The 26,243-nt window shown below is 36.9% G+C and overlaps 2 protein-coding genes across 3 annotated transcripts in view; one reads left to right on the top strand and one right to left on the bottom strand.

Moving 5' to 3' along the window:
* Window positions 1-26,243, top strand: part of RpS24 (ribosomal protein S24) — a 325,883-nt gene that overhangs the window by 213,593 nt on the left and 86,047 nt on the right. The window lies entirely within an intron of this gene.
* The window catches only part of Sirt1 (Sirtuin 1), a 189,553-nt gene that overhangs the window by 104,521 nt on the left and 58,789 nt on the right, over window positions 1-26,243 (bottom strand). For both annotated transcript variants that reach the window (XM_067152761.2, XM_067152762.2), the window contains exon 9: window positions 943-1,060. In XM_067152761.2, the coding sequence (XP_067008862.2) occupies window positions 943-1,060 (118 nt within the window). The remainder of the gene's footprint in view (window positions 1-942; window positions 1,061-26,243) is intronic.

Here is a 26,243-nt window from a genome sequence, read left to right as displayed (position 1 = left end):
AATGATCCAGTGCCCAACTTTGCGTGTGTTGTGCTACTATTCAGAAGATTGTGCCTTACTTCATATAAGTGACTGACCTTCTACTTCTTCTAGATTTTACGATTTAAAATCCCACAGTGCCAATTCCCATTATCTTATATTGCCTCTTCAACTGTTTTGTGAAAGACTCATTCTTTAATTTCTTATTTACCTAAGCATTGTTCTTGCATTTTATTCGGCTGATGATGACCCAGATTGGGTCGAAACCGGTACTGCTTCCGCTTATAATTAAATAGGAATGTAAATCTACATTTCTTATTTATTTGAATAGGTTGAACTACGTTTTTTATTTCAATTTAATTGCGATGCAGTTCAATATGGAACATCATGAAAACATTTTAAACTTTAATTAGAAGAGTACATGGCGACCATGTTTGTTTACTATCGCTCGACCTGTCGTGTGCGTGAGTGGATAGCTGACAGTTACACTGCCCTCTAAATAACAGATTATTGACTGACTGTCAGTCAAATAGTATCTGGATTCTACGAAGTTCCACGCTGAACCAAAAGATGGCAGTACACTATAGCATCATGTATTTCATCGGCTAAGAAATGGCAAGACGAGCAGTGGGCAATACAATGTCATGCCGGGTCTCGCCCGACATGCGACCGGAACGGGAATATCGTAATGTCAGGCCTCACCCGACAGACGACTGGTAAGGATTAAAATGGATTACTAGTTTTGAACACTTGATTCCAATTTAAAGATAATATTCAAATCTATGTTTTGCTTACTGTAAAAATCTAGCCTTGCAATTTTTTTTTTTAAGTTTTGTATTCCTACATAAGGGAGATAAATAAAGAAACACGAAGGGTCCATTTAACACATAGTGTCCTATATGATTTCTTAAGTAACATGCATGTTATAAAACAAGTTGGCTATTATGGTTCCAGTATACATACATGTTGCAAATTTGATTGATGATCACATCACTATCACCAAGAAGCTTGACATCAAAATTGAAGTGAGGCAGAGGTTCTCGGTTGATCAGTATCTGTGGAACATGTGAAGGAATTGAACCTGTAAAAAAAAAAAATAATAATAATAATAATAAAAAATAAATCATACTTTATTTGATTGCAAGAAAGAAAGAAAATGGAATCTAACACTACCAACGTACCATACTGGTCCGAATATAAATGGCCCTAAAAATTTGAACAGGGGTTTACAACAAGAAAGAAAAGGCCAACATATAAAACCACCTTCAAATGCTACTGACGTTCTTAAAAAAAAAAAAGAGAAGGTTCTTATGAAATATATGAAACTATATTTTTTAACAGTGAGTTTATTTATTTATTATTTATTTGTGTCTCAGTGGGGAAGTTTTGGCTCTAAGGCCTCTCTTCCACTTTAATTAATTTATTAATACAGTTCATAATAGAGATAGATTCCAATCACAACAGATTCTAGAAAGAAATTGATAAAATCATTAATCAATAAACAACACAAAACACACACACACAAAACAGGTTGCATTAAATGCTGGATGTGTAATACAGGAAAATCACAATAATATTTTTACAACATTGAATAATAATAATATTAATAATAATAATAATAACAATACAACTGATTATCAAATTAAAATCGATAGAAGAGGAGTTAGCTTCAGTGAATCCCAGGTGGAATGAAGAATTGGAACCATGTGATAGAGAGAAGACACCAAAAGCTTGGGTAAACCATTAAGCCCAGAAGTCAGAGGAATCAAGTTTAGAACTAATAAAACAAAGAAAGTCAACCCATAAAATCATCAAACAAAACAAACATCTAAATAAAACCCTATAAAGGACAGAAGAGGATTTCCAGGAAAAACAATCACGAGATTACAAAACTTTCGGCAGATATCTTAAAAAATATGAACCAACAACATTAATGCCGAGAGATAAATGAGAAAAGTTAGTACATAGTAACTAAGAAAATAGAGAGATCCTCGCAGAGACATTAAACACACTTCTAAATCACAATGACCCACTAGAAACGTATCAGCTAAACACTAATGCACCCATTTTAATCACTCCTGATCTAATAGATCCTCGAACAATCAACAAAGGAGAACTTGCAATTAAGGAACTAAAACACAGTAAAACCTCGTTGAGACTTTTCTCCAGGCGACAGCAAAAATTAATATTAAGCGAGAAAACGTACTACTGAATATACGAATAAAAACCATCCAACAGGGACATGGAAATACTAAACAAGTTTTTTTCCGACATGAAGGCATTTAATAGTTACAAATTCTTGTTTTTATGTCCACCTTATTTTAAAAATTTTCTATCACAAACCTTCTAATATGTCAACAAATACAACATCCACCTTGAATACACATAGAGACCACCCCTCCACAAGTTAAGCTAGCATCCAATAGCCGGCCCATACCCTCCTTCTCCTACTTGCCCTCCTCACGTTATGCCAGTATCCAAAGCTCCGCCCACAGTTCCTTCCCCTTCCCCACCTACTTGCCCTCCACCACACCCACCCCATACGTATAACACAAGAAGTAAGAACACGACAACAAATAGTCTCAGTACTGTAACAAGCACAGGTAGGCACTAAAACGTGAAATAAAAAGGGGTAAGTAATGTTTCAACCTTAAGAATCTTTAAAAACAATTACAAATCATTACACTCGCTACATTCTTTTGTTACAGACATAATCATCCATAACGTTGCTGTAAACAGTACAACAACTACGTAACAAATATTTGTGTCCCTTTTAACCACGCTTCATTAACAAACAGACCAGTAAAAATAGGCTGACTCAACTCAGTTGGGGATTGGTGAAGACTAAAAGCATGACGCATACAGCAGACTACAAACCTAAAATGATCGATCTTTTAATAACAGAATAATTCTCATCTAACGAGAATATATTGCAAGTTTAATCTTCTAATTCATTAAGCCTCATATGAACATTTATACTTTGATAAATAACTTAACACTAGTACTGTTAGAAAAAATGGGAATTTTTTGCCAAATCTTACAATTTACAGTAATTGGCACATTACTATGGCTTGGACATCAACTTTGTGTGATTGTCTAGTCTATTATAGACCCATTTTAATTGTTACTTCTTCTTGTTTATTTTTTATATAGTAATGATATTTTATTGTGTGATTAACATTTTCATGAACAAATAATTGTAAAATAAGGTTTAATATATGACTCAACCTTGAGATAATCGTAAAAAATGGCTGAAGATCCTCGACACGAGCGAAACGTGTCCCATTTAATGTCTGTATTACAGAAAATGTATTTTTAGAGAAAATAAACATTTTTATTTTAAAAAAGAGAGTATTGAATAAGGTGGACATAAAAACAAAAATTTGTAACTATTAGTAGTAAGGTCAATATGGGCAAAAATATGAAATTGGTCTTATGCAATATGAAGGCATTTTACGACGTGTATCCGCAGGTACAGTGAAAACTATATCTACCATTTCTCAAGATGAGAGAAAAGTATTAATAAGTGTGAAAAACACAAGAGAACAAATACAAAAAATTTTCTGCTGTGGCTTATAAAATAACAAGTGCATTGAATGGTGTGAAAAACACAAGACAACAAATATGAAAACCTTTTCTGCTGGGGCTTATAAAATAACAAGTGCACTGAACGGTGTGGAGAAACACCAAACAACAAATATGAAATCATAAAAATATCCAAGCATGAAATGAAATGGTGTATGGCTTTTAGTGCCGGGAGATCCCAGGACAGGTTCGGATCGCCAGGTGCATGTCTTTTGATTTGACTCCCGTAGGAGACCTGCGCGTCATGATGAGGATGCTAGCTTTTTTTGCTAGCTGCTTTACGTCGCACCGACACAGATAAGTCTTATGGCGACGATGGGACAGGAAAGGCCTAGAAATGGGAAGGAAACGGCTGTGGCCTTAATTAAGGTACAGCCCCGGCATTTGCCTGATGTGAAAATGGGAAACCACGGAAAACCATCTTCAGGGCTGCCGACAGTGGGGTTCGAAACCACTATCTACCGGATGCGAGCTCACAGCTGCACGCTCCATACCGCCCGGCCAACTCGCCTGGTATGATGAGGATGAAATGATGATGAAGACAACACATACACCCAGCCCCCGTGCCAGGGAAATTAATCAATGATGGTTAAAATTCCCGACCCTGCCGGAAATCAAACCTGGGACCCCTGTGACCAAAGGCCAACACGCTAACCATTTAGCCACGGAGCCGGACTATCCCAGTCCAAGTATTATTGCAGATCACACTCTTTCTAAAACAAATGTTAGTAGAAGCCTTTTATTTTGGAACAGTGGGTTAGAAAACATTATTTTCTGGTCACACACTTAGACAATGAATTGGAGGTTATACTCGGCCATGTGCAACTGCGACAGAATTACTTTGATCGCCATTTTGAAAACTTCGACCAAGTCGAATTGATCAAGTCAAAACTTGAAGGTTTGAGTTTAACATTCGCGATCTCTACGCGCTTAAGGATGCAGATGCCAGTCTACTTTCTGAAAGATTTTAATGTTGTCTTCAATAGAAAGGAATTTCACTTTTTCCGTATCCATACCTAGGCTTTCACAAGACAAATACGCACCACACTAGTAAATTTCACACTATTATGTACCTAATCCAAATATAGGCTACTGCATCACGCAACAAATATTCGCTACACTTCACTCACTGTACAACTCAACACAAAATAAATTTCCAAGTTCTGAATGGAGTGAGAAATACTAACACAAATATACTCACTGTTATTCAGCAATCCTGCTGCTAACAACTTATCCTGTGAAGTTCAGGAATTTAAAGCTGTTTTCTGTAATCAAGCAATTGTGGCAACGGATCTTACCCGAGTTGAAAATCAAGTCTGTTTTACAAGGGATGACAAATAACATTTTCAGGGCTATTACAAGATATTAGAATCATTCCGTATTGACGGTTTACACTTTACAATGGCGAAAAATGAAGTTATCCTCCTATTCAATACATCATATATTCCGTCATTAGACGGAGTAAACAAGTTCAGACATGTTTCGGCTCGTTTGAGCCATCTTCAGTGAAAAAATTAGGGGGGTTGGAATAATTATTTACATAATATGAGTTGAAAAAATGCTAAAAAACATAATGAAAGCGCAAATGAAAAAACAAACAAAAGAGAGCCTAGACGGAAACAAAAATAGCACAAATATACAATATTTACATCAATATGCAGAGCAAAACAACTTATTGCGACAAAATTCAGTGAAACAGGTGTTTCACTGAAGATGGCTCAAACGAGCCGAAACATGTCTGAACTTGTTTACTCCGTCTAATGACGGAATATATGATGTATTGAATAGGAGGATAACTTCATTTTTCGCCATTGTAAAGTGTAAATTTTTAGGGCTAGGTAAAATGTGATCGTAGTAAGCGGCAATAGCGAAAATTCCTGACGCAATAAGCAAGGTATTTTTACATTGATTTAATACGATGAGAATCGGGACTTCGAATTTACGATGTGCAAAGTGGGAGATTGTGTTAATGAGGAATGCACTAACAGAGGTTTCACTGTATTGCAAAGCATGTGGTGAAGACCTAGTCTTTGCAGAAATCTGATAAAACGCCAGAAAACTTGAGATAATAAATCTCCACCAACATCTAGTAGAAATGTGGATCAGGGGGAAAATTCTGGAGCACTGGACCACAGGAATAATACATCCATTATTTGAAAAAGGAGATAAAACCAACTCAGGTACAAAGGAATAACACTTCTGGACCGTACATACAAATTTTTCCCTCATATAATTTACACCAGCATCAAAAACACTCTGGAACCACAACTTGGAGAATACCAAGGAGGATTTTGCCCATACAGAAGATGCCCAGACTAAATTCTCAGCCTGAAACTAATAATGGAATATTACAACTGCAGAAATAAACAGCTCTTTACCTCATTCACAGATTTAACAAAAGCATATAATAGTATCCACACACTTTGAAAAATCCTCAGATCATATGGTCTTGACCCCAAATTAATAAAAAAATGTCAAACCAACTTTAATTGACAAATTCCAAGGTAAAGTTCAGGGGAGAAGTGAGAAAAGTTTTTACAATAAAAACTGGCCTCAGACAACATGAGAGATTATCCCCAATGCTTTTCAATACGGCTCTCGACTAAATCACGAAACTTTGGCAAAAGGTAAACCCAGTAAGAATCCAAATTGGAGCAAAACCCTCAATAAGAACAAACTGCCCGGGATTTGTGGACAATAAGAAATAAGAAATAAATTATCAAGTAAATTATTATACAACATCAGTTCACTAATATCAACCAAGACATGAAAATTCTCAGTCATACAAAAAGGCCAACCTGCACTATATTACAGAAAATTGTTATATCCATCTGGAACAGTTTTTCAATCCTAACTTCAATCTAATTGAAATTTCAGAGAAATCATTTAATTTGACCTTTTAATTCCTATCTTTAGTAATCATTTCTCAGATTTAAAAAATTCTTTCTTTTATAATCTCTTTAAATTACCCTATCAGCAGCAGTCTTTCTTTCCGCATCCTTCAGCCCCACCTTAGACACCCCTTCTCAACTCCCTTCCCACCCCTCTCTACGTTACCCCCTCCCCTCCTTATCTACTCCTTTGTTTAAATTGCCTGCTTCCTCCAACAAGTCAGTCCTTGTTCCCTATCCACTCCTTTATTTACATGGCCTGCCTGCTTCCTCCAGCAAGTCAGTGCTTATTCTACATCAGACATTAGAGGTGAGTCTCATGAATAATTTTTCTCCTTTTAAATTTCTTTTCTGTATGTTTATTCATTCCTAATTCTGGCTATCATTTCCAGATTTACTTCTTTGCCTGAGGTCCTAAATCTATTTAAAGACATATGACAAGAAGATCATGACAATCATTTTTGTTATTATATGTATTTTAATGTTATAATTATTCCTAAAACACTGTTTTTGTCTGGTATACATATGTTTTAGTTATCACATTATTTGTTTAATTTTTATTTGGCTGAAGATGGCCACTAAGTGGCTGAAACTATTCCCAAGACTGATGTAATGTCATTTGCTTGATATACTGTATTGGCGAATACAATATTTATTTACATCAATTATATGAATTTATTTCTTATAATTGCACGCCAATACGGAACAAAAATTAAATTTATAGCTTACTGGCTATATTACCCGATGCTGCCCGGGCATTTTATTGTTTAAATTTAATTACCTGTTAATTATGTGTGAAGAGAATTTTTGTAGATTTCGTTATTATGATGTTTACTGATTAAGAATTATTTTGTAGTTTAGAAGTTATTGTTGTGTTTGATTTCAAGTCTTATAGATTATTTTCTTTCTCGTTAATCAATCAAACTAATCTTGGTAAGTTAGGACATTTTCTTCATCACCACTTTTCGCCATGCCTACGCAGCTGAACTGGTACTTAAACGGCATTCAGAGTGCCCCAATGTAACTCACCGACCACGGAAACTATGGATTCGACGCTAATATTGGTCGTTTTCGATTATTCTTGTGTCATCAACTCCCTTAGATTTGCTAGAAGGTGTTTTACTCCTCCAGTATCTTTTCAAGACAGTAATTCGTATTTGTATGAAGTTTGGTTGAGAGCTATTCTGGAAGACATTGTACATGCGTACATCTAAAATTTTCTCTTTCACACCTTTTACTTTTAGAGGATTTGTATTACTTATTTTAAGTGTTTTTTAAAGCTTTCTTAATTGTGATGTTGACTGATTGTTTATGAACTCTTTTGTAAATTTTAAAATTAAAATATTGTTATGTGTATAAATGTACGTTCTAGCTTAAGATTATTTTGTTTTGCCTTAAAGTATTTCCTTCTGGCAGCCCAAATAGTCTGGAAAGTAGTTGATCCTTTCAAACAAATAATAAAAATAAGTTATAACGTAATGTATTTACGCATAGCATTATAGATATGACGTACATGATTCCAACTGCCACGGGGACTGTCACCAATCGGCACCGTAAACTGTTACAAGTTACTGTTTGGAAAGTATTGAATAGGTGGTTTTTTATTAAATTATCCTTGATATCTATGCCTACCGTAAACTGTGTAAAAAAACTTTAATCTCTGTGAATTTGGCCATTTTCTTTATCACCCCTTCTGAATCACCATGTCGATGGGTTCTGCACTTGGACTTAAACGACATCCGGAGTGTCACTATTCATCTCAGTGACCCCAGAAACTATGGGTTCGACACTAATATCGGCTGTTTTTATTATTTTACATGTTACCCCCTCCCCCAGGGGTGTCTTACCCCTACGGTATATTTTCGAGACAGTAACTCACATCCGTACAGAGTTTGGTTGAGAGCTGTGATGGGGTTTGATCTTCAACTTAAAGGCATCCACAGTATCAGTATTTATCTAAGCGACCCTGAAAATTGTCGATTTCAATTATTTTTTTAGTATCATTTCCTCCGCTGGGGATGCTAGGGGTGTCTTACCCAATGTAATGTTTTTCTAGATAGTATAGTAAGTCATGTGTGCACCAATTTTAGTTGAGAGTTATGCTGGAATATAACACATACATCCATGGTCTCCGTCATTTTCAACATTCCTTTTTTCAACCCTTCTCAACCTCCATTCCGACTGGGCCTGAACTATGACTTAAACGGCATCCAAAGTGTCGTGGTGTTGGGGGAGTCCTGCCCTCACAGTCATTTTTTGTTTGTTTGTTTGAAAGCTATGTTGGAACATGCATTCACCCACAATCTTGGTTATTTTGGATATTTTCTTGCTCACCCCTTCTAACCACCGTGCCAATGCGGGTGAACTTGGACTTAAACGACACCTGTAGTGTCACTATTCATCTAAGCAACGCCGAAAACTATGGATTCTACTTTAATATTGGTTGTTTTATATTACTTTTTCACTTCATCCCATTTCCACTACCGTTCAGAGGGGTGCACACACATAAATCCATAAACCGGGCCATTTTGGACTTTTTTCAGCCCTTCTCACCACATGCCAATGAGGACTGAACTTGGACTTAAACGACATGCGGAGTGTCAATGTTCATCTCAGCGACCCTGAAGCCTATGGTTTCGAACTAATTTTTATTATTTTTATATATGCCACTCCTCCCAACCAACAACCCCTAGAGGTGGCTTACCCCACAGTGCTTTTTCCGAGACAGTCACATGTGTAACAGAATCTCTCCTTTGCTTAGCCTACATTTACGCATGTGCTACTTCGAACACCAGGCCTGTATTCTACAACAGAATCCTTGAGCAGATGTTGCCATGGTTACTGCTGGTCATTTCATCATCCATTTCCTAGAGCACGTAAGAGTGATGCTAATATTTCCAAAACAGTTGGTTTTAGGCCCTTAAAACATGGTTTTGTTCTATACATCGTGAGGCTCAAAACGATCTTTGTCTCATCCTTGTACGGCAAATTGAATATTTGGCCTATATTAGCCTATGTTAATGTGTGAAAGGGCCTAAATCTAGGGAATGGGGACGGATGTTAAAATTTCCTGTAGATGGGGTTATACGCAGAGTCTTAAAAGTTAAGTATACAAAATTTGGTTCAAATTGGTGGAACAGTAAGGATTTGTATGAGGCACAGACAGACAGACATACACAGACACACATTCTGCGTTACATATATAGATAGATAAATAGATAATTTGTGGACAATTTAGCTCTCTTAGGCCTTGCCTTGGAAGAAGTTTGTGACCACATAAACAGTCTCTAAAAATTGCCCTTGGAATAAGATTACGAAAACCCTTTGAGAAAACCGAGGTCATGCCCATGAACCCATTGAGCATAAATAAAGTCTTCATAAATGATAAAAAATTAATATAGTTCTACAATTTAAATATCTTAGAGAAATCATCACACACAACTTAAACGAGAAAGAAACATGGATAAATAGAACTTAAAAAAAAGGAAAGAAGCCCAATTTCTAGCCTGGTCAACGTATTATAAGATATGGCACTAGACACTCTGATCCAACACTATAAAGCGGTAACTCTCCCAGAAGCCATTCACGGTTGAGAAACCCTATTCCAAATTAAAAACAAAAGAAGAATCATCAGAACTAACATAAAGGAAAAAAAAAATGCGTCGAAGGAGTCTGGAGAATCCTTCCTAATGAAACTGTATATCGAGAGTTTGACTATATCACCAGCACAATGAAGAAGAAAAGAATCTTTCATTTCTTCCACACCTTGCGACTGCCAGGGAATCAGCTTTTACAATAACTGGTGATGAGAAATCTTGGAGAGATAGGCGGACACTGAATCCACAAAATTCAGCAAGATCTCAAAACAGGTGAACTTCAGATAGTAGATGCAGAGAACAAAACTAAAATGAACCAAACAGTACTACCTTCAAAGAGAAAGCGAATGTGGACGACTCAAGTGGTCCAATGTGGCCAATAAAGTTAAAAACAATAATAATAATAAACAGTTGTGCAAAAAATTTGGTTTCACACAGCTGAGAATAATAATTTCAACAGCAATTATAGTAATAAGATATGGAGATAAAGAAATGGTGTATTAAGGGAGCCTTTCTAACATCATAATGTACTGTAGAGCTGAAATCTATAGAGATTTGTCTGCACATTGGTCAGAATTTAAAAAGAATGGTATTTCTGCATCGGTCGTGCCCACAATAACATGGAAATGCAGTTTTTACTTTTCTGTCATTTTTGACCGTTTGTACACGCATGACAAGAAAATGGCTGAACAGAATGTAATGAAAATCGGTATGTAAAATGGGGGAATGAGCCACCACAATCTAGGCTATAAATCATTTTATTCATGCTGAGCAAAATGGTAGTTTATGAGAAGGCCAAATTTGACGTGACTTACTTATTTCCTTTCATTCCAGGTGGAACATACGACCTCGACGAAATTTCTCCAGCTTGATCTATCTGCCGCCAATGCTTTCACCTCCCTCCATGTCTTGTTAACTCCAGCAATCTCCTTGTCTATGGTTGTCTTCCAGGTAATCCTCGGCCTGCCTTGCCTACGACTGCTTTGTGGATTCCAGCTCAATGCCTGCCCTGTAATACTTTCTTGCAGTCTTCTCAGGGTGTGCTCAATCCTTCTCCAGTTTCTTCTCATTATCTGTTCCTATATGGGACTTTGACTTGTGGCCTCCCAAAGGTCTTTGACCATCATATTCTCATAACGTACCTCAAACACCGATTTATAAAAGTCTGTGGGCCGTTGTATAAACATAGCTGATCCGAGATCAATTTTGATTTGAGATCAGAAAATGATCCTTTCCAAGGTGTTTGTTGTGTTGTACAACGTTGATCTCGGATCTCATGATCCAGATCAACTTTGATCCGTCATCATAGTATTTCGCTTGGCAACGTCATAAACAGTGTGGGAAATTCGTACTAATCAGGAGTATGCTGAAATAAAAGTCACGTTATTTCCTTGGCAGAAGTTTTCTATAATGAGAACTGGTGGGCAAACATGTGCACAGTCATTTCAATCAATCTGATTCAGCATGTAATGATTTCTCATAATATGAATATATCTGATCTAATAATGCAAAAATTAGTTTTATTTCCCCTTCTTTCTTATTCACAATATGCAGACATCGTCTTAAATTTCACCTTGATTGTGGTTGTCAGTAAAATTATACAAATACACCACAATTACCAAACAGATCACTTTTTACTGATCCAGAACACAAGCATAAACAAAAATAATACTAATATAAATTTAAAATGTGCATGGCACAACTTGAACAACACAAAAGCATTACAAACTCCAATCTCCAATAGCCAAAAGAAAATAGCCATAGCACTACATTTTTCATTTTTAGTTCCCTAATGTACTCCTCGAACTGAGGATTTGTATTTCTTAAACACTGCAATCAGCTAGTCATCTGAGATGTTTTATTTACACCGACCATGCAACATGCATTGACAAAAATACTATTGTAACTGCTGACATGAAGTCCATTGATAAGAAGGTAACATAAACTCTCCCTGCAAGATTTTTTATTAAAGAAGTCAAGATGTTTTATATTCATTGGGAGTCAATGAGACCTTAAATCACCGGTTAAAAGATATAATAACATTAAAAAAGCAACGAAAAATCAGTATTTATTATTCAGCAGGCTTATATTAAATGCATACCGGTACCTAAGATATTTATTATTTAGTACAAATGTAACTATTAATGGTAAATACTCCATAATTTCAGATTGGGTGTTCACTATCTGTTGATGGGACTCACGATTCAAAGCCTGACGAAAGAAATCTTAACATTATACTGTAGCTGCACTGAAAGATCAATCTGAGCCTGATAAAAATCAGTTTGATTCGGGTTCTATTTTATTTGACGATTCAATTCCCGTATTGGAAGATATGTCTAAGTAGAGGCGTCATGCTCCAAGGAGATTGTAACTGAAACAGCTGGGATAGATGACACCGAACAGGTGGGAATCAGTGACTAAAGCCAGTGATAATGTGGAAGTAAACGTACTGACGTTAAAACTACAATGAAAGACTGTAAATATATTATAGTCAGTTCATTATCACTTACTAATGTTTACGAAACTAATTTGTTGGAATCAGTTCTAACATAGAGGTAACTACTGCACTAGCTGCAGTTAGCAGTCGTTGAGCGGATAACTGTGAAGAAGTCAATTGTTAAGTCACTGATAACTACACATCTACAGATAACTATCATTCCAGAAACTGGCCATAAATCACTGGAACATCGGAGTAAGTGGCTGGTTTCTATTCGATCGTCTCATAAGAGAGTCTTGAAGTCTACCTTCCATAACCTCAACAGTGTGTTTGGTTAGACAGAATCTCATTTTGAAAGCTCTGTCGCTAAGTTCTAAGAATGGGCTTCCTCTTTCTTGGAATACTTGAAGAGACTGCCGAAATTCCTCATTATTATCATTTGAAAAAAAATCTGAGAAGTCGGGCATCTGTAATTCAAAGACAGCATTGCAATAAAAATCCCTTCATCAGATTAAATACCAGTAATAATGCAGAACCTTTCATATTTTCTTAGCATGATTATTGTTACGGCACTATTTTTCACTACAAAAGCCTTCTTTTCAATTTGATAAATGCGGCCTACAATACAAGAACACTACTTAATCCAAATCACAAGGCCTAATCCAAGGAATTTGTTAAATCAATTCTGATTCAAGATTAAGGAAAAAATGATCTCCGATCAACGTTTATACAACAAAAATTTGAGGATCAACGTGATCTAGAATCAGTTTTACGTTTTGATCGAGGATCAACTGCTTTATACAATCAGGCCTGTAACCTTGTGGTAATGTCTATGGTCATTTTCCAGGTCTCTCGTCCATACAGTAACAGAGATTTAACATTTGAGTTGAATATCCTTAGCTTTGTTTTTATACGAATGTGAGGGGATCTCTATATTGGTCGTAAATGTGCAAAAACTCACCACACGTCTAAAAGCACCTCCATCCTGGCTTACCATGCTTCCTAAATAGCAAAATTCCTCTACCCTTTCTATATCCATTCCATCTAGTCAAGCTAGCATTGTTACGATGTTTTATGAGCATTTCCTTAGTCTTTTTGTTATTCATCTTTAAGCCTACTTCTTTAGCTTCTATTTTTAAGTCATTCAGTTTGATTTCCATGTCCTGAAATCATTCTGCAAGAAGACAGAGATCATCCACATAATCCAGTTCTTCCAATCGGTTATTTAATCCCCACTGAATGCCACGCTATTCATTGCCTCTCTCGCCATACAATCCAGTGTCATGATAAACAAGATTGGCGACAGATATCCTTGTCTTACTCTAGATTTTACAGCAAAAGGTTCAGATAGCTTCTCTTTGTGTACTACTTGACAAGTATATCCATCATACATTGCCTGTGGAAGACAGACTATCTTTTGTGGAATTCCGAACTTTTCCATAGCCTTCCACATTTTCCTCTGTTTGACAGAATCAAAGGCCTTTCTAAATCAATGAAAAGTATATACCTGTACAGAGATGTCTGATACTCAGCAGATTGTTCAACGATTAGCCTTAGTGAGTTAATCTGATCCACAGTAGACAGACCTTCTCTGAAACCTGCCTGTTTTTGATGTAGTCACCTGTGAACAGCTAGTCTTATTCTGTTCAGCATAACTCTTGACATCACTTTTCCCCCATATGAGAGCAACGTTATTCCCCTCCAGTTATTGCAATCTGAGAGGTCACAATTCTTTGGTATCTTGATCAGAACACCCTTCTTCCAATCCTCAGGAAGATGTTCTTTGTTCCATATTAGTGTTACAAGTGGCTCTATGATTTCCGCTGTTAAATCTTGATCTAGCTTTAGAGCTTCTGGGATAATGTTATCTACACCTGCTGCTTTGCCACTCTTAATTTGTTTCACTGCATGTGCAATCTCTTGTCATGTTGGTGGTTCTACCGAGATGTCTGCATCCTCGAAAATGGTTTCAACTTCTTCAGTTCTTGATTCCTCACCAAGATTATTGAGTACTTCCATGAAGTGATGTCTCAATCTTTCCAACTGTTGTGTCTCAGATGTCAAGGCTACTCCATTTGCATCTCTGACTGGTTTATCCCCTGAAAAGTTCCTCCTCGAAAGCTTTCTCATTATGGCATATACTTCTTTGCTGTTGCCAACACTTGCTGCTTCTGCTTATGTTGCCAGTTGGTCTGTTAAACACTTTCTTCTTAACCTCCTTGTTGGCCTCCCTGTATTTTTCCATTGCTACTGCTTTCCAGTTCCTTGTTCTACCGGAGTTGACGAATGCCTTGTACTCTCTTCGCTTTTGGATTGATTCCCAAGTGTCATCCGATATCCATTCTTTCCTCCCTGGTTCTCTGTAGCCCACTATTCCTTCACATGTGTCATTAAAGAGTTCCTTGACTGTGTTCCATTTAATATTTACCTCTTCATCTGGTTGTTCGGTGAGGGCTTCAAACCTGTTCTTCAAATGTATCTTAAATTCATTTTGCACCTCAAGTTTTCCAAATTTCCCGGAGTTGAAACGTTTCATTCGTACTGCTGTCTGTTTTACTGGTGCTGCCACCTTCAATCTAATATCAGCAATCATAAGGTGATGGTCGCTCCCTACATCTGCTCCACGTTTATTCCTCACATCCAGGAATGAATGTCTCCGCCAAGTGATCAATTTTTGTTTTCTGTCCGGAGATCAGGTGACACCCACGAGATCTTGTGGCAGTTCTTATGTGGAAACAATAATCCACCTATAACCAATCCAAAATTACTACATAGGTCTATGAATCTCTTCTCCTATTCCATGTCTACCCATGATGATTTCTCTTCCTTCATTTTCACTACCGATTTTTCCATTTAGATCTGCCATCAATACCACAATGTCCTCCTTTATCCCTGCCAGTGTTCATGTCAGGCTATCATAAAACTCCTCCTCCTCTTCCTCTTATGCTACCTCTGCTGGTGTGTAACACTGTATTATGGATAAGCGGTAGAGTGTCGGCCTCCGGATCCCAAGATAGCAGGTTCAAACCCGGCAGAGGTAGTTGGATTTTTGAAGGGTGGAAAAAAGTCCATTCGACACTCCATGTTGTACGATGTCGGCATGTAAAAGATCTCTGGTGAACCATTTGGGGTTTACCCAACAAAATTCATTAAATCTCAGCCACAGACGCCCAAGAGTGTTTCGGTTTACTCGGTCTGCCATCTAGTGGGCCTAGAGTAAAACGGAACGTCGAAATTGACGAGCAGACAGCCAGATGGCGTCAAATTGAAAATGTCTGCATACTGTAGCTGAGGCCATACGATTATTATTATTATTATTATTATTATTTTTTTTTTTTTTTTTTTTTGATTCGTTGTGCCCAACTGTGGAGCGCATTTGAACTTATTTTGCACAATGTTTCTTCTTCTTTTCTTCCCAATATCTCTTCATTTTTTCACTGTGTTCCTTTCTGCGTGTTTCTGTCCAGCCTGTATTTTTTCTTGTTGGTTTCTCTGCAAATTTATGTTTGTTTACTAAGCTTCTAAATTTCATTCTATCTTGAATGGTTTCGTCCTCAATACCCATTTCTTGTAGATCTTCATTAATTTCTGCTAACCAATTGATGCGGATTCTCAGGGTTAGAGCTAGATTTAGAATTTTCTTTGTCAGCATGTTGTTATCCATTCTGTGTAGGTGTCCGCAGAATTTTAGTCGTCTCTTTCTGATGGTATCTGTCATTTTTTCTGTGAATTGAAAAATTTTGTGTGGTTTTATTATTATTATTATTATTATTATTATTATTATTATTATTATTATTATGGTCACAGGTCTAACTTTGGTTCTTATTTGTACAGTAATTATCCTGTGTGATACAGGGGTCCATTCCATCATGCTATTTTTTGCCTTCTATGCGAGTAAGACACCCACTCCACTTGAATGCTGATTATTTCCTTCTCTTCCAGAGTAAATGAAGACACCACCTTCTTCTGTCCTCACCTCCCCATAGCCTGTTCACCTTGTTTCACTCAGCCCAAGTATCTCCGCCATTACTTCTCTCAGTCTGCCAGTTTCATACTTAGTTTTCACATTCCAGAAAATGATTCGTGTCCTGTATTTCATTGCATAAGTCGTCTCCATAAAATCCAGCCGGCATAAATTTTGTCAGGTTTCTGCAATGAGTTTAATTCAAGCGTGCAAGTTATTAGTACACAGCACCCTAAGTCCAGTGGAGGGGATGCCTCCTGTCTGTACTAGAATGATTTACTTACTGCCAAGTGATCAATTTTGGTTTTCTGTCCGGAGATCAGGTGACACCCACGAGATCTTGTGGCAGTTCTTATGTGGAAACAATAATCCACCTATAACCAATCCAAAATTACTACATAGGTCTATGAATCTCTTCTCCTATTCCATGTCTGTAGGGGTTATCTCCCTCAGCCTTTATTAGCCTTTAAAGATCCCTCTTTACTACAAGGCAGTGGTTTCTTCTTTGTTTATCCCCAAGAAGGAGGGCTGCCTCCTCCGCCAGCTTCGCTGTGCCAAAGGACTCCTTCTCCGCTGTTGCTGCCGTTGAAGTCTTCACCAGAGCCCCGTTAGCTGTAACTTTTCAGGGTTCCTGCAGGACCTTCACAGCTACCGTAACGGTCATGGGGCACACACAGTCCACACTGTACATTACCCCTACAGGCAATCCCCTACTTCATGACGTTGCCCACATCACACGACGTGGACGAGGGGTTGGCCTTGTGGGAGGCCCTAAAATTTAATTCTTAAATATTTGTTATTAGTGGTCTTATCAACAAATACTGCATAACTAAAGTTATATAGAATTAAATTTCCGATCATTTATGACATACATTTTTAATGTGCCGGCTATGATAATGGATGTATTCCTGAATTTGTATTTTTGGTGCTAAGTCCATACCAATACCGAGCCACGAGAAAATAGCTGAACAGAATTTAATGAAAATTGGTATATAGAGTCGGGGAATAAAAAAGTCTAAGCTATAAACAATTGTCTTCATCCTGAATGAAATGGTAGTTTAGGGGAAGGCACATAAAATTTAATTTTTAAATACCTATGTTATGGGTCCTATCGAAAAGTACTACATAAAAGAATTTATAGAGAATACAATTCCTGATCATTTATGTTTTATTCAGTTTTACCATACTGACTATGATCATCACCAATGACCCACTCCAGTCGCCAGGTGTGGTTAACAAGCCTCCTCCACTCCTTTCTGTCCTTCCACTTTTCCTGCTCCATTACTTCCGCCACAGCCAATCCAGCTTCTCTAATGTCCTTCCAAATCTGATCCATCCACCTTCTTCTCGGTCCTCCAACTGGTCTCTTACCCTTAACTTCTCTTTCCAATTCCCTTCTTGCTACCCGTTTTTTTTTTCCCTTTCTTTTTATATGTCAGAACCATCTCAGTCTTGCTTTCTGTATGTTCTGTACTAACAGTTTAGTATTTAGCTCTTCTCTGATTTTAATATTTTGAATTCTATCTCTTCTTGTCCTTTAACCAATGTTCTTAAAAAATTCATTTCTACTGCCTGGATCTTCCTACCTTGTCTCTTGTTAGTTACCAGCGTTTCTAGTCCGTATGTTACAATTTGTATGAAATACTGTTTATATAATGTTAATTTCGTTCTCTTGGGTACTTTGTCATCCCATAAAAGCTCTCTGACTTGATGATAAAATGTTGAACCTTTATTTAGTCTGTTATTAATTCCAGGGTTGATTTCATTACTTCCATTAATAATGCTGCCCAGATATGTAAAATGTTCTACATTCTCTAACCGTTCTTCATCTATGTTCACTTGGCTTCTCTTTTTCTGTTTTCCACAGTGCACGACTACAGTTTTCTTTCTATTAATTATGATTCCAAACTCTTTCAGATTTTCATTCCAAACGTCCAGTCTCCTTTGTACTTCCTTTTTTCCCTTTCCCCAAAACACTTCAAATACCAAAGCATTCACTTCATCACTACTGATACTCTGTACGTTTTATGATTTCATCCATCAATATAATAAACATTAATGGCGATAGTGCACTTCCTTGCTTGAGACCTTTTTTTCGTATAAAATGTTTCAGTCACCACTCCCCACTTGTACACTGCTTTTACTCTCATGATACAACATTTTTATCTTGTTAATTAATGATTTTGGTACATTCATTTTCAATAGGCATTACCATACATGTTTTCTCGTAAGTGTATCATAAGCCTTTTCCAAATCCAAAAATACGAAGATGATTTCCTTGTTTCTTTCCAGATGTTTTTCCATTATCATTCGCACTGTAAATATCAAGTCTATTGTTGATCTATTTGGTCTAAAGCCATATTGTTTTTCCTCTAACTGTGTTTCTATTATATCCCTGCCTTTTGTCTATGACTTTCTCCATTATTTTTAGCCCATGTGATAATAAACCTCTATAATTTTCACATTTCTTCCGATTTCCTTTTTTGAACAATGTTGCCAATCTTCAGGTATCCTTTCATCCATTCATATGGCATTGACGGCTCGGTATAGCCACTGTAGTCCAATGCTTCCTGCTGCCTTAATCATATCAGCATTGAATTAGTCTTTTCCACTTGCTTTACCTTCAATCATTGCTTTCACTCCCCTTTCAAATTCCATGCTATCGGGTCCTCTTCTTTTTCTCCATCTTCCTCCGAGGAGTCACCCTCATTATAAAGTTTTTCAAAATAATTTGCCATCACCTTCTGAAGACCCTTTTTGTCATGTACTATGGATCCATCTTCTCTCTCTAATGCCTTGATTGTTTCTTGATTTATTATTTTTGATTTTATTACTCTGTATAAGTTTCTGATTTCCTTCTTGCTCAATTTCGTTGGTAAACTCTCCCCAACATTTCTCCTTTTCTTCCTTGATACTCCTCTTTACTTTATTTTCAATCTTTTGTATTCCAATTGTAAACTTCCTATCTTATTCTCATCCCTCAGATATGTTTCCTGCTTTTCCTTACCTATTTCTTTCTTCACCTTGTTCCTTTCTTTTATATTTATTTTATTTTGTCTGTCCACCACCGTATCTCCTTTCCCTTAACCTTTGCATTTATTTTTCCACATACATCAATTGCTGCTTCCACAACTGTCTGTCTTAAATTGTTCCACTCTTCTTCTCCACTTCGTATTTCCGTGTTAGGCAACTTCCTTTTTATACAATCTTGGAATGCCATTCTTTTATCCTCCTCTTCCAATTCCCAAATCCTGATCTTTGGTTTCTTCTTCAACACAACTATGATAAGAGTGGTATTTCAGAGTCGGAAGAAAATTAAATGTGAAGGCCTACAATTTCAAAAGCTCATAAAATTGATTAACAATAACATTATGCTGACCACGGTTTGTTGTGATATTCTTTGTCTTTAAACGTAAGGAACTTCATATTTCTTATCCGTATTGAACTGATGAGTTGTCTTCAAATTCTGTAATGGTTATAATTCTGTACACTCGTAATGTCGGATTCAAATACGATCCTAAAATTGAGGAGTTAAAGTTGAATACAGTCCTTTAATGTTAAAATGTTAATTTCCTATATACATTGTTAGCCTTTTAAAATAGCTTTTACTTGAGCCCGCCTTGACAATACACCTTATAATGATAGAAAACTATTTATTTTACCATACATGTTTCAGGAAAATCATCCATTCCCTTCATCAGTGATGATCCTCATCACGACACACAGGTCACCTACGGGCATCAATTCAAAAGACCTGCACCTGGCAAGCCGAACTTGTTCTCGGATACTCCCAGCACTAAAAAGCCATACGCCATTTCATTTCATTTTAATTGTCTTGCGCCACTAACTTCCCTGCTACCAGTGTGTCGTCATCTTCACTGCCATCTCGTCACCCATGCACTGCAACTGCAACCAAGACCGAGAGCAGTCGAGGTCCCGTCTTTTTTAACCTTTTAAAAATAGTTTTGTTCCCGACTATAGAATTCAAACTGTGTGAAGCTATTCCCAAATGGTTTCTGGAGATGGTTTCTGATATTCCCAGCTGGTGTATGCAAATGAGATAAGAGAGACCGCATTGTTTAGGTTAGGTATGGTATCACCCAGATAGTGCCAAAGGTTCCACGACAGAAAGAATAAAAATAAATAACAGGTAAGTTTGCCTCTTTTATGGATATCTACAGATGTGGCGGTAATGTGTTTTATTGTCATGATGTTTAATTTCATACGTTCATTGTTCCCCATTTTTTATTAATGCATACTCTAGTATGTTTTGCTTGGTGTCTCTGAAAATCGTTGAAAGTAAGTGGGGACATGTGGTGCAGCTCTGCTTTAGACAGGCCCCCAGTGGAAGGGAGTTGCATTTACCATTTTTACTGCAAATCAACCTTCCTGTCATTCATAAATCTGTGGCAATACGGTACGGGGAATCGAACTCGGGCTTCCGAGATTGGCAGCTAATTGTGCTAATCATTACGTTGGTGGACATTCTTAACTACAAAACACAGACATACATACATGACTGATGCATTGCTTGCAATGCGCGGGTCAGACACGAAACTGCTCACCAATTTGTGTGATGTCATCAGAGCTGCAGTAGGCCTACGCTACGGAAGCAGATATTCCTTAACTACGAAACACAGATGTACCGCACGACTTCGACGTGTTTTCATTGCATGGATCGTACGGATGAAACTCTTTACAAATTTGCGTGATGTCATCAGAGCTGCATAAGTAGAGTTTGTGATTTTTAGCATTTGCCATAAATGCGAAATATGTCGAAACTTTGTCAGGGTATGTGCCTTCATCTTATATGACCCGTACGGGTGGTTTTTAGCGATTTCGAATTCGCGATAAAATGCGAAATTGGTTCAAAATGCGAAATTATACAATTTATGCGAAATAGATGCGAAACTCTGTTTTATACGAAATAAACATATATATTTTTAGAAACGATGCATTTTTCTTAAAAATAAGATATAAATGTTGTTATTTATTTCAGGAGAAATAATTATTACGGTGCCCATTGCGATCGTAAAGCGGTAACATGCTTTGACGGACACTTCCGTCTTGGTGCACGGAATATAAGTTCATTATCACAGTTAGCTGGTCAGAGAAATTTATTCTCTTAGTCTTGCAGCCTAACCGATTGATGTCAGATGATACCTGAAGCTATTTTCTCTGTGTAAATAGTAACTCTGAGCTGAAATACGGAAAATAAAAGCACCTCATTTTGCCGCTCATTGTAAACAATCATGGCGGCATCCAAGTGCGGCATGAATGAGTTTATTCGTAACTGGCTTGAAAATAGTGATGTTGAAAGTGGAAAAGATTCTCTGGAGAGTGAAAATACTTCTTCTTCAAATGACAGTGATGAAAGTGATTCCGATTTCAGTTCCGAGATGATAGTGCCAATTGAAACTACGTGACAAAACCAGAATGCAACAAGAGCGAGTGAGAAGTCTAGTTTTCCTTTTTTTTTTTTTTTTTTTTTTGTGCTAGTTGCTTCACGTCGCACCGACACAGATAGGTCTTACGGCGACGATGGGAGAGGAAAGGCCTAGGAATGAGAAGGAAGCGGCCGTGGCCTTAATTACGGTACAGTCCCAGCACTTGCCTGGTGTGAAAATGGGAAACCACGGAAAATCATCTTCAAGGCTGCCGACAGTGGGGTTCGAACCACTATCTCCCGGATGCTAGCTCACAGCTGCGCGCTCCTAACCGCACGGCCAACTCGCCCGTTGAGAAGCCTAGTAAAATGATACTTGGAATTATGATCTTGTTGACAATAAGCCTCTTTCTGTAACATGTAAACCAGTTTTTGAAATTCACTCCATAGTGGGGAGGGGGTTGGGTAATAATCCGAAAGAAATGGACTTAGGGAATGAATTTCTAACCACACAGTTCTGGGATCACGTTACTAAGGAAACCAATGCCTATGCCTCTACATTTCTTGCTAATTTATCTGCTTCCCTTGAAATCAGTAATACTTACGAACAAAAACATTGGTTTCCTGTCACTATAGACCAGCTAAAAGCTCACTTTGCTTTGTGTATTCTTATGTAATGTTAAAGTGACGAAAAATAAATAGTATGTAAGGGAATATTTCCTTTCACAAGTAATGGCAGGCCAAAGGGTTAAATCATTCAATGTGTGGAATTTCTTTCACTGGCTAAAGAACACTGCAAAGACCAGTCAATCAAACAGCAAATACACTTTCAAGCATCACGTTCATTCTCTTTGTGTGTTGACCCTTGATCTTAGTCGGTTATTTTTGACATTGGTGTTGAGTAGTAGTTCTGTTTAAAAGTACGGTAGCGATTTATTTTATTGTCTGTTAGCCACGGGTAGAAGCGAAGTGACGATCAAACAGCTTGCCGAAAGTCACAAATCGGGACATTTTTATGTAAGGATACAGATGCCCTGTATTGATGTGCCGACTCTGCAATCAAAAACTTGAAGGAAAAAATGTTTAGCAGGCCTTCCTTTGCCTTAGCAGCAGTTCTGTGCATTTGGGCCTCTACGAACAGAGTCGATGTAGAAGTTTTTTTTTAGCAAGTACAACATAATTTTAACTGATAGGCAGTCTCAAATGAAGGAGGACACCTTTTAAACAATTGGCATGTTGTACTTCAATCATCATTGAAATTCCTCTTCCTTGTAGGTGTGTTGTACTGTGATAAATACGTTCAGGATAGTATTTCTCACTTTGAAATTATGTTTGTAAATTTGAAAATAAGCATATTCCTGTGTGTTCGTTAATACTTCTTGCAGTCTTATGTTGATGTTTGTCTTATTTTCCATAGTGAATTCAAAACTGCATGACAAGCAATGTGTGATTAAACAGTATGATTTTACTCCAAACTGTTGTGTGTGCAATTTAGCAAATTATGCCCATTTTTAACCAATTTGCTACAAAACGCTAAATTTGAGAAGTTTAGATGCTACAAAACGCTAAGTCCGAAAATCAAAATGCTAAATCTCTGATTTTTAAATGCTATAAACCACAAACTCTACGCATAAGGCTTGTAGCTGCTTCAAAGCGGAATCATTATTCTTCTCTGGCGAATTACGTTGCGGGGAGTCTTGTAGGCAAGTTTTATTTTTTTCATTTTTTTCGTCTCGAAAAGCCAAGGGGGGTCTAATATGCGAGGGGGTCTAATACATGAGTAAATACGGTACATGTTTCACCCATTCTCACTCGTGGTGAATTCTTGTGGTATAATGTGTTATTTCATATACAACAGAATATTTGCCTTATCCATAAACTAGACGTTTTGAAATTGAAGATAACTGTTTCACGAAAGTACTGTTACTACTATGCCATTTACAGTTTTATATACCCAGGTAGAAGTATTTAATGACATACTTTTCTATTTTGTTTTATAAAAACAAATTCCATTTACAGGTTTCTGTATGATATTCAATCTTTATAAGATGAGTGATTGTGCTGTATGAAATATATAGGTATCTTAAAATTTTATCCTGTAGTCTAATTTGATGTAAGATTTACAGAATGGCATCCAGCCTGCAGAAGCATATTCTAATCTACTCCATATTAAGGAAATAAATAGCACTGATATGAAGTAAATGTCATTTATATCTTTGCTATTATAATAAATCCTGATACTTTTAAGTGTCTCACTACAAATATTCTCATCACACAAATTAAATTAATGTTTGCAAGTTAACGTATCATCTTCAAACTGTGGCGGACATTGATCGAGCAGGTCGTCCTATAAGCGTCAGTAAAGAAGACGTGCACGCCCTTGCCGTGTTACTGGACAGTGATTGAAACCAGACGATTCATGAGCACAGAACTGTTGCAGAGTTTCGACAGACAGTAGACTGCTCCATTCGCACCATCAACAGAACAGGTTCTGCTAAAGGTATACTACGACATCCACATCGCTGGCAACAGGTTAATAAGAAGATGTACAATATTATAGGGAAGGATCCACCTTTCAATACTCCGTAGTAAGTTGAACTAAAAAGTAGTTACAACCTGTTTATTGGGACCGGTTTCAACACATTTCAAGTGTCATCATCAGCCAATTAGCGAAGATCTTAAAACAACTAATATATTGAACACAGGCAAAAAATTAACATTGTATCATATCGTAGCAATTCAGTTAATTTTTTGCCTGTGTTCAATATATTAGTTGTTTTAAGATCTTCGCTAATTGGCTGATGATGACACTTGAAATGTGTTGAAACCGGTCCCAATAAACAGGTTGTAACTACTTTTTAGTTCAACTTACTACGGAGTATTGAAAGGTGGATCCTTCCCTATAATATTGTACATCATCTTATTTCTCTATTCAATACGGAACAATCATGAAGTTTTTAACTTTAAATGGCAACAGGTTATACACAACGCTGGTGATTACACTGAAGGACAGTAAAGGTTGCTAACAAGTAACTCTTTTGTATCTGTTGTAAATAAATAGTTGCCACTATTTAAGTTCCAACCTTCGTATATCTGGTAAAACGTTTTGTTGTAACTATGCTGCCAATTGTGTACAATTTTATTTAGAAATTATATACACACACATACACTAATAACTGCCCTCTTGTACAAAATACTCCTAAGAAGAAGAAGTAAAAGAAGAAGGAGGAGGACTGCAACAATTGCATGTCAACCAACTACCAATCCAACAAAGTTCACATACTTGACTAATGACTCCTACTACAAGTCTCGTAAAACAACTCAACTCCCAAGACTGCCTCTTTATACACATTGCCTATACAGGCTTCTAGAAGAATATGACGCAACATATTTTCTCGTAATTTCAAGACTCTCCAATAGCCTATTTACAATGGAAGAAATTTTCTACACAATTCCAGAGGCAAGATGAGTTGTTCTGGACTTTTCTTTTTTTTGCTAGTTGCTTTACGTCGCACCAACACAGATAGGTCTTATGGTGACAATGGGATAGGAAAGGCCTAGGAATGGGAAGGAAGCGGCCGTGGCCTTAATTAAGGTACAGCCCCCTAGCATTTGCCTGGTGTGAAAATGGGAAACCACGGAAAACCATCTTCAGGGCTGCCGACAGTGGGGTTCAAACCTACTATCTGCCAGATGCGAGCTAACAGCTGCATGCACCTAACCGCACGCCCAACTTGCCCGGTTTGTTCTGGACTATTATCATGTGTTGCACAACATTATGCTGGATTTATACATTACATATACGGGTAAATAAATTATATACTATTAATTACATCTTCCTACATTAAATATACTCATTTTAATATACATACAGCAGATGTATGATGACATAACCTCACAAATAATATGATCGCGATTTACACCAAATAAACTCCGTACATAACTACGTAAATAATAATAATACTAATAGACTTAAACAATTTCATAGCACACCTCACAAGTAGTAATAATAATAATAATAATAATAATAATAATAATAATAATAATAATAATCATCATCATCATCATCAAGCTCGATATTTCCATTATTTACCCATGGGTTAGAGAATTGTTTCCAAGTTATACTAGTCCATTACACTTCCATCAATTTATAAACAAGAGGATGAATAAAGGTCTCAGGTTAGACCCCTAAAGAACACCAGAATAAAATTTAAAAAGAAAGAATTTACTTGACAATATGTAACAAATTTTGTTCTGTAAGAAAGGTAAGAAGTGATCAATTTTTATAATTCATTCCGAAACCCAAAAGTTGACAATTTACAAAGAAGAAAAAAGCCTTAGAAAAGTCCCAATATATTTTATCTTTCTTTACTTCCTGGACTTTGGCAAAAACTACTTTCCTATT

This window comes from Anabrus simplex, chromosome 8 (assembly GCF_040414725.1).
Source record: "Anabrus simplex isolate iqAnaSimp1 chromosome 8, ASM4041472v1, whole genome shotgun sequence".
Classification (NCBI taxonomy): Eukaryota; Metazoa; Arthropoda; class Insecta; order Orthoptera; family Tettigoniidae; genus Anabrus; species Anabrus simplex.
The sequence above is the reverse complement of the archived record's forward strand: the minus strand, read 5'-3'. Positions and strand labels throughout refer to the sequence as shown.